Here is a 15,497-nt window from a genome sequence, read left to right on the forward strand (position 1 = left end):
GCCAGTTTGGGACCCAACATTGGGCAAATATGTAACTCATTCCAATATGATGGAGGCTTCATGTGCGCGAAAAGATACGAGGTTTTTCGTATCATTCTACCGGCTACACACAAGATTTCTATGATTAATAGAGAAGGTGCTTCTAATGCGACAACACATCAAGTTTCAAATCCTGCTCAAGCTAGCAACTATAGGTAGTTTTTATCTAAACAGTACAAAGGTGCAAGCAGCTGCCATGCAAATCCTGTGAAGCGGAGCAGTATAAGTTTACATGGCATAATTCACTTAAGATAGCCGATGAAAACTTGACACTAATCATCAACACAAACAACAAAAAGGACACAAAAAACAAAATGGATCGCCAACTTCATCACAGACCAGAGAGAAGCATAAAAGAAGTTACGTTGTTAGCAAAGCACAGTTTGCATTTCACAGAAAATATGCCGGCCCAACAAAATATTGCCAAATCACCGATTTCGATCACTATCATGCAACGACAAAGGTAGGTTTCTCTGCACCACTAATAAATCTAATACAGGACTTCAACTCAAATTTCAGGAAACCGCCATCATTTTCCAACCGCAGCATACTTAGACCAGACCTAAAGGGGAAAAAATGTAATTCCAGGAAGAAAAGTAAAGTTCAAGCAACAATAAAAGCTGAGCTTAGACTATAATCATGTAAACATCAAAGAATTGACATTTTTATATCGAAAAAAAAAAAGGTTTAGTAATGGAAAGAGTGCACAAGACAGAATGAAGTATGTCCATTCGTTTCAAGCTAATAACAGAATTTGGGTGACAAATTCTACACTTTAGGAGCCAGTGTCCTCTGTTCAGTTGCATGCTGGACAACTTTTTCTTCCACAGGAAGGCCCTTCCGCCGCCTTACAGCATCAATGAGCTTTCTTACTGTGTTGGGAAGAACACTAGAACCATCTCCAAACTCTTCAATCTCCTCCTGTTTTTGGTACAAAGAAGGGATCCTCAGAAAGTGCTTCCCAATGAGATAGTACAAGAAGAGCACTTGCAGCACCCGCGGTCGATCTCCTAAGATCTTCATCAAAACCAAAGCTTTCAGAAACTGGGATGTATGCATGAACTGTGAAAAGTGGAGATCCATCCTGCATTTCCTCCTTTGAGACTCGGGCTCGTTTCCGATTAAGCACAGCATACATAGAACCCAAATATTCAGTTGGTGTGGTCAACTCACAAAAGTACGCCGCTTCAACAAGCCAAGGTTTCTTCTGAAGTACGGCTGCTCTACATGCATCTTTAACAGCTGTCATCACTTGTCTGGCAAAGATCGCGTACTGCTCAGATTGTTGGTTAGACTCAGAGTGTTCAGCCAAAGGACATATGCAAACCTCAATAACAAAAGCCAATCCCCACATGGGTTCATCACATATGAGGCCAGCAGCTGTTGCTAGTTGAAATCCAGACACTACACTGTTTTGGATACAAGAGGGGAACCCCGTATAAAAACATAGGAATCATTACTTGAGCTTTTGGAATCCGGAGTGAAGAGGATGTTGGGGCCAATCTGTCTTGGTCCAAGCGCCCAGATCTGCTTAAGAAACTTTTGCTATTTTATTTAGTAGTGGGGTAGTGGTTGCTTTTCAAATAATTTTTCGTGTTGAAATACATATTAATGATATTTTTTTATTTTTTAAAAATTATTTTTAACATTATTATATCAAAACGATCCAAAAAATACAAATCGCACTCAATTTTAACAAAAAAAAATAATTTAAAATTTAGTGAAACACAAGTTAAAACACACAGCCAAACAGACCCTTGAGTTTGTATTCAGCTCCATCCTTTTCATTACCACTCTAAGACATGTCACTCTCCCGAACATCCATAATACGTTTTTTGAGAGCTTCAATTGGATTTCATCTTGCACAATGCCTGAAGTCTCGGCTTCCATGTTGCTATTTGTCTGCCCCTGCTTACCTCCAATAATATCTCCAAGTATATCAGTGCTTTCATCAAGCACCTTAGTTAGTGCAGGTGGAAGTTTCAGGACTTCCACACGAACAACACATCTTCCATTCGGAGTCATCTTCTCAACATAATCTGAGCTTCTGCTAGATGATTTTATGCTATCTAACATATTGGATGCTTCTCCCTGAATGGCCTCCTCATAGGACACAAGAGGTGCCTTCTGCAAGTGCCTTCTGCAATGCATCTGAACTCGCTCCAAGCTTAGACGCATAAAACTCAGAAAACTCACGAATACCAAATCCCCGCCCATCCAGTGCACAAACAAACTCCACATTCCCTTTCTGAGATTGAAAAGAGTCCTCGTCATCCTCCTCTATAAACTCAAGATTCTCATCTCCTCTCTCACCGGCTGGTCCAGCAAGTATAGAATCCACACCGGACAAATACTTCTCTGACTTATTATACGCACTCATTATGCCATTCACCTCATGAACAATCTTCAACAAGCGATTATAAGCTTCCATAGGACTCAATTTCAATTCACAAATCAACCCATCAATCTTATTAAGCACTAAACAAGGTGTAAGCTTCTCAATCCAAGCTTGTCGCAAAACAGCATGCGTCTGTATATGCACCCCTTCAACAGCATCAACCAAAACCAATGCCCCACCACTCAACCTCGCAGCAGTTGAAACCTCACTACAAAAATCCATATGACCAGGGGGATCTATGAGGTTTATCGGATAATCTTTATAACGAAGAGGTATCGACGAGCTCTTAATTCATTGTTATTGCACGCTTTTGTTCCTCATCTAGATAATCCATAAACCTAAGTTTTCCAGCTAATTTCGGGTGAAGCAAACCGCCGCTTGTAGCAGCAATTAAATGATCAGCCAGAGTTGTCTTGCCATGATCAACATGCGCTAATATGCATATGTTTCATGTATTTTGGGTGTCATCAAAGTCACCCATCCTTCAAACAAGAAACTTCAGTACCACTACAACAATATTTCTTCTTGTTACTCTGTATATGTTTGGCTGTGTTCTTGAAAGAACAATCGGAAATTAAAGAGACAGAGAAAGAGAGGGACACCGAGGCGATTGCTGTCTATATATGCCGTTATAAATGGAGAGAAGGGCAAAGGCGGGTTTCCTTCGTTGTGTGTCTCAGTGTCTCAAAAATGCTTCTCCTTCTTGCAAGAAAACAGCAGGCGTGGCAACAGACGTCGTTTTTTTGTTTTGGGTCGGACATGCACAAAAAAATCTCATCAAGGAGTAGCAACAAAATCTCCTGAACATGGATGGCAATGGGTCGAGCCGAGTTGGGTTGAGTCGAGTTTTTTATACATGCACTCTGCATCTAACCCGGTACTTCCACAACCATCTTTTTGGATGCCACATGATGTAAGTATTTTTACTTTTTACTCTTTTTTTTTTTAATTTTAAAATCAAGATATTATAATATTTAATAATTATCTTAAATCTCTAAATCTTCACTTTAATTTCCTATGCTAACATTTTGTTTATGTGCCTTTTCAACTTTCCATGCTACAAACTGGATTGCCATAAATGCTGAAACTAAAACCTAATTAATTTCAACTAAAGAGTTACTTTCATATCGTGCGATCTCTCACATTCTTCCACCACATCCGGCTTCCAAATAAAATAAAATAAAGGTTAGGTGTCTCCTTCTATTTTCCACGAGAAACAGGTTTGTAAATATCATAGACTCAAAGCAGTTGATCATAGAATCAAAGTAGTTGATTTTGTAGAATAAAGATATTATTTATCAAGAATATATACAGCAGGAAGGCCTACAATTAAGAAGAAAAATCAGTAACATTATTTGACTTTTTTAGCATGATTACTGCCTTACCTGAATTTTAAAGATTTACAGGTATTGATATGACAACATAATATTTAAATGTATCTCCAAAATAAATATTATTTTGATAAATATTATCTTGAAGATCAACCATATCTTTAAGAAATTTTAAATTAATTTTTGCAATTAATGAAGTATTTTTTAAATTATCTTGGTATAAAATAATATTTATAGTTGATAATTGATAATTTAGATATGATAGCTTTGCTTTACAAAGAACGGAGTATTTAAAAGTATGGTAACACATTATTTTTAAAGTGTTTTTATTTTAAAAATATATTAAAATAATATTTTTTTTATTTTTTAAAAATAATTTTTGATATAAATACATAAAAAAAATTTAAATATATAAAAAATAATTTTAAATAATTTTTTTATGCAATTCTTAATGATTCCGAATTCTCTCTCCCAGTGTTATCAAAAGACACGAGTATTGCACTGAATAATTATTGGATAGACAATATCTCACCATCCATTATTTCAACTGCTCTTCTTAATTATTATTTAGCATAATTAAAATGCAAGTTCAGTACATATTATTTTAGCTGGCCAGCAGTTCTCTGTGGTCGAACTCATGAGCACGTCTTAATTAATAATTAATTTATAGCCAGGCTGAACGAAGAGAGATGGCCCTGTTCCACGAGCGAAGCAATGCAATCATCGAACATTTCTTGGATTGGCTTGAACTTGAACCCTAATCTCTCCAACCTTGAGGTGTCGAATTCGTAGTACGGTCTCTTTAGTTGCTCAAACCTGAGAATCCCCACTCGATGATTTAAAATTAATTAATTATATTCCATGGTGAGTTCACAGCATATAATATATATATCTTAGTGAACTAGTTGATTTGTCCATAAAAAGAACACCACATGAGCATTAGGCATTAGCAATTATAACCTTTTGTAATTAATGAATAATCCTATAGCATATATGTGCTGTATGTATTAATTAAGACATAAACAATACTTAATTAGAGTGCTAACCTCTTTGGGATAGGCAGTGAAGGATAACGTTGTGATAGAAAGGACGCTAATTCATCGTTGTCCAGCACGATCGAGCTACAAAGGTATCGCCCCCCCGCAGTTTCATCCTCGTAAACGAGGATGTGGCTCAGTGCCACGTCATCAATGTGGACATAGCCCATTCTTCCATGCCAATGAAATTTCTCCGATTCTCCTGTTAGATATCAATGTTTGGAAACCAAGCTAGAAGATTAACGTGGTAATCATGGAAGGAGAATTATATCAGTGTGATCGATGAGCCATACACACACACACCCCATTAACATGGATAAATATTGAAATTATAAATAGGAAAATAAAGTACCTGTAAGTAAGCCAAGAACATCAGTTGCAGTGGAACATAAATCAGGGGACAAACTAGGTCCAATCACGAACGATGGTAGAACAGTAATCAAATCAATGCCATTGCCATTGCAGAATTCCCACGCTGCCTTCTCAGCAAGAGTTTTTGACAGAGCATACCATATCTTTCATGGAGTAGGATTAGTTTACCATGTGCATGCAGTATAAGAAGATGAGGTAATTAAGATATCAAAATTAATTTAATGACATGTTCGAACATAGCCAAGTTCCCTATCGTTTATTTCTTTTTTTCCCTTTATTAGATTTCATTTGTAGTGCAACAAGTTCTTAAAAAACTGTCATGATTCATAAAAAGATTACCTGCAGTCTCTCACACAGTTCCACAGAGCTCCAAGATGACTCGTCGAGAGGTATGTTGGAGTCGAAATCATCTCTTACTCGCAAGGTTGAAGAGGATGAGGTGAGAATCACACGTTTTAGAGACTGGTTCCTCTTGCAGGAACGGAGCACATTCAACGTGCCCTCGACAGCCGGTTCCAAAATTTCTGCCTGTAGTGAAATATCAAATGAGTGATTATTGTGGATGACTTGGAGATATCCATTTTATATTTGCCACCATGTTTTAGAAGAAAAGGGAGAGGAGCAATATATTTGAACTAAATTAAGCCACGTATAGAGATTATTAAGTACTTAAGGAGATATAGCCAACGTTATTCGAGCGTGCTTGCCTTTGGATCAGATGATGGTTTGAGAACAGGGGAAGCAGTGTGGAAGACACCACGGCATTCCATGATTGCATCATCGAAGCTACCCTCTTCCATTAGATCAGCCTTCACCAATCGGAGTCTCTCCTTCGCTCCTTCCAGTCTCCAAAGATGCGCTACTTTCTTCTCATTTTCTGCACATGCATGTCAAAGTTATTTGAGGAATAATAATAGTGTATATAACACTATTAATGGTTCCTCCTCCTCCATTGCCAGACTGATTAAGGGAAGATCACAGGGTATAGCTATGATTTTATTTTTTTTGAAATGTGACTAACCTGGATCTCTAACTGTTCCAGTGACGTGATATCCTGACAAGAGAAGTCTCTTGACAAGCCAAGAAGCTAGATAACCAGAAGCTCCGGTGACACATACTCTGCCTTTTATTTGATCCATTGAACAATTTGATTTCTCCAGGCGAGGCTACTTTTATATATAGAGATCATGGCCTCTCCACAGATTAATGATGGTTGGGAATTAGGTAGCATGGCTAGTATAGCATACGATATTACTGCTCAGAAAATATGGAGAAGGTAAGCAATTCTATTCTCATGAAGAGCAATTAAATTATTTTAACCGGGTTTTTTTAATCGAGGGTGCGCGCGTGATTGTGTTATCTAGCATGCACGTGACGTGATGGGATATAGAGGTTGGCAAATTAAGTAGCCGAGAAGCATCACAGTGACATAGCTATAGTCATAATTAATTACTAGCCATACAACCCGCTTATAATTTTTTTTTTAAAAAAAATATCAGAAATGTAAGGTGCTTCAATATATTTTTTTATATAAGAAATTAAGATATTTAATTATATAAAAAAGATATGCATTTAATTATGTTTGCTGAATTTTCATTTAAATAAATAAAAAATAAATCTATACTCTAAAAGACTTATAAAAAATAAAAAAACTAATGTTACATGTCAAGAGAGAGAGAGAAAAAAATCAAACATCCACTTGGATAATTCGATCATCATTAACTACCATGCCTTATTTTAAATGAAAAAGGACATAGCGGTGCATCTAGAGAGACATCAGAAGGCCAGTTACATCCACCGAGTGGCATCATGCACGCTGCATGAATGACACGGACGCCACCCATGCGATGGGGGGTGCCGAGCACGCTCTAGCAGCTTTAAACATTAAAATATTTGGAAACAAATGTGAAAAATACCTAAACGCCCCCATGACCCTACTAATTATACAAAATACTCATATAAGAATACAAAAATACCCCCAAATACTAAGCTTATGTTATGTCTCTTTCAAGGTTAAAAAAGTAATTATAGCATATATTAAAATTCAAAAATCCCAAAATACTCTTATCCAATTGCATAATAATTTTTTTTTTTTTACTCTTGAAGCAAATATGTAGTTTTATTGTGAAGAAACTTATGTAAAACCAAGAAAGCTCTTGGTCAACAATTTTATATTTTGTTGATTTTGGAGGCAAAATGATATTATTTTTATTTGTAAAAAATTATAAAAAATATATCAATACCCCAACCTAAGAGGTTTAATTTGTTTGGATCAAAGGATAAGGTAATTTTACTATTATTTCAGACACATTTTAGTGTAGATTGGATTACAATTAAATACCCACGCAATTTAGTTTTTGAGGTAATTCATTTGTAAACGAAACTATTGCTTTCCTAAACTCAAAAAAATTGTTCATTGTATTATTTATTTATCTGTCATAATTTTCAAGAAGATTAGAGTGTTTCATGATAATACTAATAATTATTTTATAAATAATTATACACTAACTTGATAAGAAAAACAAATAACATTTTTGGTCATTAATATTCAATAATAACAAAATAATCAAGTCAATTTAAGATATATATATTAAAAAAAACAATATAATTTTAGTCCTTTATTAAATAAAATGAGTTGATTGAGTGATCTATATATATTTTACTAGATCAAATCTCAAGATTGACAACTATGGTTTTAACATCCAATAATATTATATTTAAAAATAATTAAGAAAAAATTACTCTCATCCTCCTAATATTTTCACCGGGTAACATTTTCCCTTTGAAATTTTATAAATTACAGTTTAGATACTATAATTTACAATATTTATAACACTTTTCATCCGAACTTAAGTGCACGAGGAAAAAAAGTCTATAAAATAGTTTTAAAAATTACAAGAATGTTGTTACATTTTACATGATGATTAATCATTAAAAGAGCCATTGTAATATTATTTTTACAATTTTATAATCAAATTAAAAACAAAAACTAATAAAACCTTAACAGATAGATCAAAAGAAAAAAAATCGACTGGTGCTAGAACTCCAATAAACAACGCCTGTTCTTGGAAGGATCTTGTCTTGTTAAATGAAAACTCAGGTATAACTCCTCGAAGTCCATCTACAAACAAACAGATCTCAGATTCATATCCGTCAAGATCAGATGCAAACGCACAAACAAAATGCGGTCCTTGTTTCGGAGATTCAGAATCGTGAACTTCCAGTATTAGCATTTTCAACAAGGAAGAGGCACAGAGTAAATTGTCATCAAAGCTTAAGAAATTTCAACAATTATCCCTAGTTCCCAAAGCAGTTTTAGAGAGGCATAAAGGGCAAGAAAATCACAAAAACTAACACAGAAATGCACACCACAACCCATAGCCATGGATAAATCTGATATTTAATTAAAAGACAGCAATTGACAGGTTTGATGTGCAAGCTAGGAGGACTACAAGACTTTCAAGTGACGAATTACAGATAGCATTTCCCCTAATAAGATCCAGCTACCACAACCAACTAATCCAGAAGCTCAAGCATGTGCTAAAACCATGATTCCAGGCAGGCGCTGAGTCAAAGAGATCTTCAAAACCCATGTAAGCATGCCTTGGTTTCTTTCTCAAATTGTAACAGATTCATAACCCAAACCTCCAGATTATATGCAATAATGTCAAAACATCTTCACAATCCATTTGATTAATAAAATGAACAGAGAATTCCTACCAAACAAACACGAATGCAGAAGAACAAAATTATATATGAGAAGAAATCACGATTGTGTTTGTAATATTAAATTAGATTTGGGGATAGATATAAAGAAGAGAGCATCGTTGAATATGCGTTCCTCCTTAATCAATACTACTTTCTAAAATTAAACAATGTTTTTTTTTAAATGAAAGAGCAGGGGAATTTACTTTTCATAATCTTACGCAGGAAATGAACATCTTGCAAACCATTCTAACAACAGAAATACGGATAAAGGAATGAGAACCCATTTTCCGAGTCAAGTTTTGAGCAAGAGATTGCCCAGCAAAAGCTACTAACAAAATTGTGATCATAGAAGCACCATCTCTCGAATCTAAATCTAACAGTGGAAGCAATCGATAGTATAACCTTCCCTGCACTAGCCTTGAAAAGGCGATCATATAATTTGCAGCAATCAGCGAATGTGCTTTTGATGACTGAAAATCTCGTGGTCAAAATCATCTAGTTACAAAAATTAGTTGGCAAGAACGATAGCAACTTTGTGAGTAAATTGACTCGAGATTTTATTTATGATTCATCAATGTCCGAATTGGCTAGCCTTGCAATATTGGAGGGTCAGATAGGATAGTAAACAATTTTTACTCCAAAGCACTCCTTTCCACCTTATTTTTTTTTTGGGAAAAAATCGGTAACGAGTGCTTGTGATATTTTTTTGCGAAGCTGGTTCTCATTTTCCAGCTGTGACACCAATTATCTCTTGGCCACCCAAAACCTTTGTGGTCAGAGGCTTCCAAGAACTTCCAGAAAACCACTTCTCTAGCTTTTCCATTATGATCCTTTTTCCTTACGATTGAACCGATAAAATTAAGGATATGCCTGCTAGGAGGATCGAGGAAACATAAATTTACTCTTGTAATTTTTTTATCCTGTTGACTTATGCTTGGAACAGATTTGGAGAAAGGAGAAATTTACATGAACGTTAAGATTTACTCTCAAAATAAAGGTTAAACATCAATCTTGTGGGGGATGGATAAAGAAATCATGGATTTTATGCCCTTCTCTCTTAAAAAAAAAACTTCAACACCATTTTAAAGCACAAATATATATTATTTAATTCTTTACAATTATATTAAACATAAAAATTGATTTTTTTTTCAAGGCCCACTATTATTTATATTTCTTTTACCTTCTACTAAGCATCCTATATATATATATATATATATATATATATATATATATATATATATATATATTGCCTTATTCCTTAACTGTTTTTACACCCTTAAAATCTTCCTTTTAAAATTGTTTACCCCACACCAAACACAATCTAAAAAACTAAAGCTTTATTACTCACCATCTTCTTTTCAATAAATAAAGAATAAAAAACTGATCTCGCAATAAGCTCCACATGCATATGAGCATCTAGAATCTCGAATCATAGGAAGTTTTCGCGTCAAAATAATTTGTTATGATGGTGTAATTCTAATGTAAATGATTTGTTTAAAATCCTATCAGAGAATGATTTATTTTTATTAAATAAATCAATTAATATTTTGCAACAGATATATTCTTGGAGTGGGAAGCAAACAAGTTTTCCTGTCAGTCGGACACGCCTCCAAGTTTTTCAGACAAGGATATATCCGTTCCTACAAAGTTTTTGATCAGTTAGGTAGAAGATTCCCCAAAGTCAGCAAACATGGTTGGCCATGAATGATTGATTGATTAACTCAGAATCTTGGATATGATCTCCTTGTATCAATTTGTTACTTACTTTTCATCTGTACCTTATTTCCTTATTGATTTTATTTTTTTTAACGGGGTTGGATTTTGTTGTCTAATACATAAATTTTAAGTTTTTAGAGTTAATACATTATATTTTTTAAATTATATTTTTGCTTGAAAATACAAAAAACAAATTTTAAAAAGAATTAAAAGTAAAATTAGAAGCCGACCAAACACCCCCAAGTTTCAAATAAATTACGGTAACAGGATACGGTGCAGAAACGAATGACAAAAGGGGAACTGAAACACACGATCCATGGCTTTACTGATTGCGTTTTCATAATAATGCTCAACTTATTCGGTTAATTTAGTTCAATTTAAAGCCAGTGTCCTAATTGGTTTGCTAATCTAATCAACCAATCTGCCCAACCTTGTCCTCTCTTCAGGGACGTGCTTTCTATTTTGTGTACTTATCATTTATTTTGGATGGAGATAGAAAAAACCATTAGCTTCTTTACTCATTCGGTGCTTTATCCTCAGAGTGACGTATGAACAATCTTTACAGCTTTAAAGCAACCAATCATAGAGTTACAGGACAACTAATTGCGAGGGCCAAGTCTGATCCCGACTGGAATGGAAAACCACGCCGAGGTGGCTAAAATAAATCCTCTACGTTGCCAGCCCTCCTCTGGATGTGTCCCTGAGAGCTTTCCTTCTTATCTTTCGCCGAAAAATTGACACTAGAAAGCAAGAAAATCGAGGGCTTTTGTTGGTACTCGGGAAAAAAAAACTAAGAATTTGTCAATCGTTGCACACAACGCTTTTTCCTCATTTTTGACAAATGATTTCAGTGTTGTTGAAAATGTTCAGTAGTATACAAATTTAATTAACTCTGTATTCACGTAATATAATATATGAGGATTTAAATGATGTTTAAGAGTATAATATAAGTTTTTTAAAAAGTTTTCTATTCAAAAATATATTAAAAGAAAATTATTTTTTATTTTTTAAAATCGGCAAACCAAACTATTCAAAAACAAAAAAAAAATCATTTTCAATTAAAAATTAAAAAAAAAACACTATTTAGTCCGTGTACCATCCAACTTCTAAGAAAACCCGGTATCCCTCTGCAAAACTGAGAATCTTGAGACCAAGGCCAACATTCTGCCATTTTCAACAAGGTTGCCTTCGCCACTCGTCACATCCAAACGACTTTGGATTCCAACTAACCATAGACAAAATGTCCTCCGAAGTTGACAAGTATGACCTTTAAAAATATGCATGAGACAATACAGACGAGGGGGCCCAGATTCTGAACCTTGAAAAAATAATCCGGTGGATTCCGACCAGAAAATGTTTTTTAGCTGGACGAAAATAAAAGAAAACAAAATAAAATATTGGACAACAGACAGGACGCTTGATGACATTCATTTTAGTGCAAAAACAAACCAAAACCCATACAATGCCCAATACATACATACAGAGGAACTCCAAATGCCTAGTATATTTTATTTAACCCGCGAGGGTGTCAAAAGAGTACAGAAAAATCATCACCAAATTCATTTTTGTAATAAAGCCCAGAGCAAACATCAATGATGAAATGAACTGCTGGAAAACTAAAGGTATGAACTATACACATACCCACCCACCACGAACCATAAATAACCACAACTCTCTCTGTCACCACCCTCGATAAGAATCCATGCTCTTTTCTCTATTCACAAAAAAGAAATGACCCCAACTAAATCATAGCATAAATGTAATAAGATTAAGACGGCAATAACATGACGATGCAAACCATAGCATTTCCTCAAATGGAGATGGCCTCAACATGACTTGCCCGACTCCGGTGGTGTCTTTTCCCATGGTGGCGGCGCCCTCCACCGAAAGTAACAGGGTCGAAAGATTTGAGCCGGTCTGCTTCTTTGGGATTAATTACACACTCTGATGGAGGAACCTTGTACCGAACCCGATCATAGCAATAGGAATACGTCATAAACTTGGCCCTAAAACTCTCCATCTTAATTCTTTGCATAGTTGTGACACCGGTGGGAATCACTTCAGAACTCTCTGTATTATCACATTTTGGGAACTGCTCAATTGGATCGACAGCACAACCGTGCAGAACAAGGTTGGAAAATTCGGTGACATAGGGGGCATATTTGTAATTAACTCTGTATTTGCCTCCATTGGTAGCCCAACCCGACCCGTCCCATATTGTTGCATACAAAGACATTGGTTTGGAAGGGAAATCTCCCCCCATAGATTCTGTTCTTTTAAACTCTCTAATAGGAACGTTGTCCACATAAAATCTAAGCAAAAAAGAAATAAACACAGGTTAGAGCGACGGTGAAAACACCAGACACGATTAATCCAACCTAAATCTAAATCCGAACTTCCTGTTCGTATGTAAAAAACAGAAAGCCAGTAACGTTACAATAGGTTAATGAGAAAATTTTAGAAAACAAATACAATATAGTTAATGTATCTGACAAGATTGGATGTTATTTTGATCTTTCCCTAAAAAATCAATTAGTTATCTCAAGTAAACTACAGGGTCATGCTCCATCACATCAGCGTTTTGTATAGATCCTTATCTCGAATTAAATCTAACTTCTCTCAAAAATCCAAAAAAAAGACGTTTGCTAAATTTTAGCCATGCCAAAACTGGAAAACTGGTTCTGTTGAAACAAGGGAATGTCATCAAAAAGAACAGAGAGCTTTCTCTGCTAATCACCTAAAAGGAAGCACATTGCCTATACCATACAGCAGATGCATCTACATCAATACCCCTAAAACGGTAAATTCCATACCATGTAGACCATGAGGTCATTAATGGTTAAATGGTAATGCACAGCCTTTAAAAAGCTGTAAAGGCAACAAACAACATCAACATAATAATTAAAAAGAACAAAGGTAAACAAAGAAAAAAAAAAGATGTGGAAGTGGGTTTTTTTGCTTACGTGATCTGAGAATCAGTCCAGAGAATGCTGTACTGATGAAAATCATCAGAGGGATCAAACCAGAGGCTGTATCTCTCTTCTCTGCCTACGCTGGTGCTGCCATTGCCATAAATGTTTGTCTGTATCCTCCAATCTTTGCCTCTTATGTTACCCAAGAACTCGAAGTCAATTTCATCATGGTTCTTCTCGAATATGTCACCATTTGACATCTGTCAAGATAAGTAGCGAACATGTTTTAAGATATTTTTTTCCTAAGTTTTCTTCGATGGATTGAGGGTTACAATATTTGATCAATTTTTTTGAAATTTATTGAAAATTAGCATGCTAATGAGATCAGCTTACTTTACTTGCTAGATACTAAAGAAACGGTAACATTTTGTGGAAAAAATGGCAATCATGAGTAATTTGTAATTTTTCAGCCTTCTTAAAATAAAGCTTGGACATGAACCTTAAAATCAGTTGACAACAAACCCCTGAAAATGAGGTTGTTTGAGTTTTGATCAGATTTTCAAGCTTGGCATGACAGAGAAAACACTTAGCATGAGGCCCAAAAACTGTAAATCAAAGAAACACCAATCAGAGTTTCTGTAACATAACCAAGGCATAAAACTAGGAAGGACACTCCCGGTGAAAAGAAAGAAAAGGAATCAATCTAGGTCTGAGAAATAACCAATCAAATGATCAAAATATTAAACTCCGTTTATTTATTTATTTGAAACACACACTAGTTCTTAATCAGTATTGCTACTCACATAAAAAGCAACCACAACTCCAGCAGTGTAATCTGCAGGCAACTTGATAGAAGCACTGAAGTATCCATGTAAGTACAAGTCTTGAGAAACAAATCCAGACCCTGCATATAAAAAACCACAAAGAAACTCCCAATGAAAGCCAACACAAAGAAGCAAAAGAAAAAACATAACTCCAAACCCCCAAGATAGAAACCATGAAAGGATAAGTACCTGTCCTCTCATCCAATGATAAATGGACTGTCTTTCCATCTCTGTGAATGGCCAGATTATCATCACCAAAAAGTTGGGTGTATCCCTCATCAAAGGATATAACAGGCAATAAAGTTCTTTGAATTTGAGACCCAGAAACAAGAAAAGCAAGTAGGGAGCAGATTAAGAGAGAACAAGGAAAAAGATAAGAGCACGCCATTTTTTTCCTTTTTCCTTTTTTGTTATTGGTGTGTTTTCCTTTGGGGAAAAAACAGAGAAAGAAAGTTCTTTTCTTGACTGAAATGAAATGAAAGAATGAGCTCTTAGCTGTGTGCGTGAATGTAGGGATATATATTAAGAGAGAAGAGGGTGGAGGAAGGAGAGTGTCTTTATCTCTTGGAGCGTTGGGGGTGGAGAGAGAGAGCAGAAGGATAATGTGAGCAGACAGAGAGTAGGGAGGAGCAGAAAGTGAACAGGGAGGTCATTTTATTGGGGAATGAGAAGTGTTGAGCTGTTCTTATGTAGACAGGTTTTTTGAACGCACCCACCTCCTCCTTCTACTGCTATTATTCATGTTGTTATTTCTAATTACAATAGTAATCGTTATTGTTGCCTTGTAAAATTGTACAGTCTATTTATATATATAAAAAAAAATACTAAATTCCGGCATGTTTTTTTCCGCATAGGATGTAATTTTTGAGGAGCATGGATTGTTCCTCCTCGGACAACATTAAATACTTCCGAAACTAAACAGAAAAAAGAAACAACCTTGTGGAGAATGAAAAGAATATAATGAAAGGAATATGTTTGTCTGATTACAGCAATATGTGACTCTCAGTCTTTGCATGGTTGATTTCCTAACCTTCTTTCTTCTTGGATTTTTTCCCCCTTTTGATTTAAAATAATGAAAAATAAAAAGGAAATATTATTTTATCTTCACAAACATCTCTTAAAAGACAGAATTGTTGATTAATAAGGTGAATTTGGAGCGC

The 15,497-nt window shown here is 35.2% G+C and overlaps 2 protein-coding genes and 1 pseudogene across 2 annotated transcripts; all 3 read right to left on the reverse strand.

The window, feature by feature from the left end:
* Nucleotides 1-748: 748 nt before the first annotated feature.
* Nucleotides 749-2,918, reverse strand: LOC133704299 (uncharacterized; annotated as a pseudogene).
* A 1,388-nt stretch (nucleotides 2,919-4,306) lies between these two features.
* LOC133705994 (tetraketide alpha-pyrone reductase 1) lies at nucleotides 4,307-6,350 on the reverse strand. Its single transcript, XM_062131486.1, has 6 exons — nucleotides 6,199-6,350; nucleotides 5,885-6,054; nucleotides 5,517-5,705; nucleotides 5,158-5,320; nucleotides 4,815-5,007; nucleotides 4,307-4,584 (listed from the first exon to the last, which is right to left on the reverse strand). Exons 1-6 carry the CDS (start codon nucleotides 6,314-6,316, stop codon nucleotides 4,428-4,430), a joined length of 990 nt encoding a protein of 329 aa, XP_061987470.1. The 5' UTR covers nucleotides 6,317-6,350; the 3' UTR covers nucleotides 4,307-4,427.
* A 5,729-nt stretch (nucleotides 6,351-12,079) lies between these two features.
* Nucleotides 12,080-15,035, reverse strand: LOC133704553 (probable xyloglucan endotransglucosylase/hydrolase protein 28). The gene is made up of 4 exons (XM_062129407.1): nucleotides 14,527-15,035; nucleotides 14,317-14,417; nucleotides 13,565-13,773; nucleotides 12,080-12,913 (listed from the first exon to the last, which is right to left on the reverse strand). The coding sequence occupies exons 1-4, from the start codon at nucleotides 14,723-14,725 to the stop codon at nucleotides 12,412-12,414; spliced, it is 1,011 nt and encodes a 336-aa protein (XP_061985391.1). The 5' UTR covers nucleotides 14,726-15,035; the 3' UTR covers nucleotides 12,080-12,411.
* Between the last annotated feature and the right edge of the window lie 462 nt (nucleotides 15,036-15,497).

The sequence above is a fragment of the Populus nigra genome, chromosome 10 (genome assembly GCF_951802175.1).
Source record: "Populus nigra chromosome 10, ddPopNigr1.1, whole genome shotgun sequence".
Classification (NCBI taxonomy): Eukaryota; Viridiplantae; Streptophyta; class Magnoliopsida; order Malpighiales; family Salicaceae; genus Populus; species Populus nigra.

Coding starts and splice junctions, on each gene's coding strand:
- LOC133705994 (XM_062131486.1), bottom strand. CDS start 6,316: ATGGATCAAATAAAAGGCAGAGTATGTGTCACCGGAGCTTCTGGTTAT. Junction 6,055..6,198: donor TGGAACAGTTAGAGATCCAG/GTTAGTCACATT, acceptor ATGCATGTGCAG/AAAATGAGAAGAAAGTAGCG. Junction 5,008..5,157: donor TGTTCTTGGCTTACTTACAG/GTACTTTATTTT, acceptor GATATCTAACAG/GAGAATCGGAGAAATTTCAT.
- LOC133704553 (XM_062129407.1), bottom strand. CDS start 14,725: ATGGCGTGCTCTTATCTTTTTCCTTGTTCTCTCTTAATCTGCTCCCTA. Junction 14,418..14,526: donor ATCATTGGATGAGAGGACAG/GTACTTATCCTT, acceptor TTTTATATGCAG/GGTCTGGATTTGTTTCTCAA. Junction 12,914..13,564: donor TGGACTGATTCTCAGATCAC/GTAAGCAAAAAA, acceptor TTTTTTGCTTAG/ATTTTATGTGGACAACGTTC.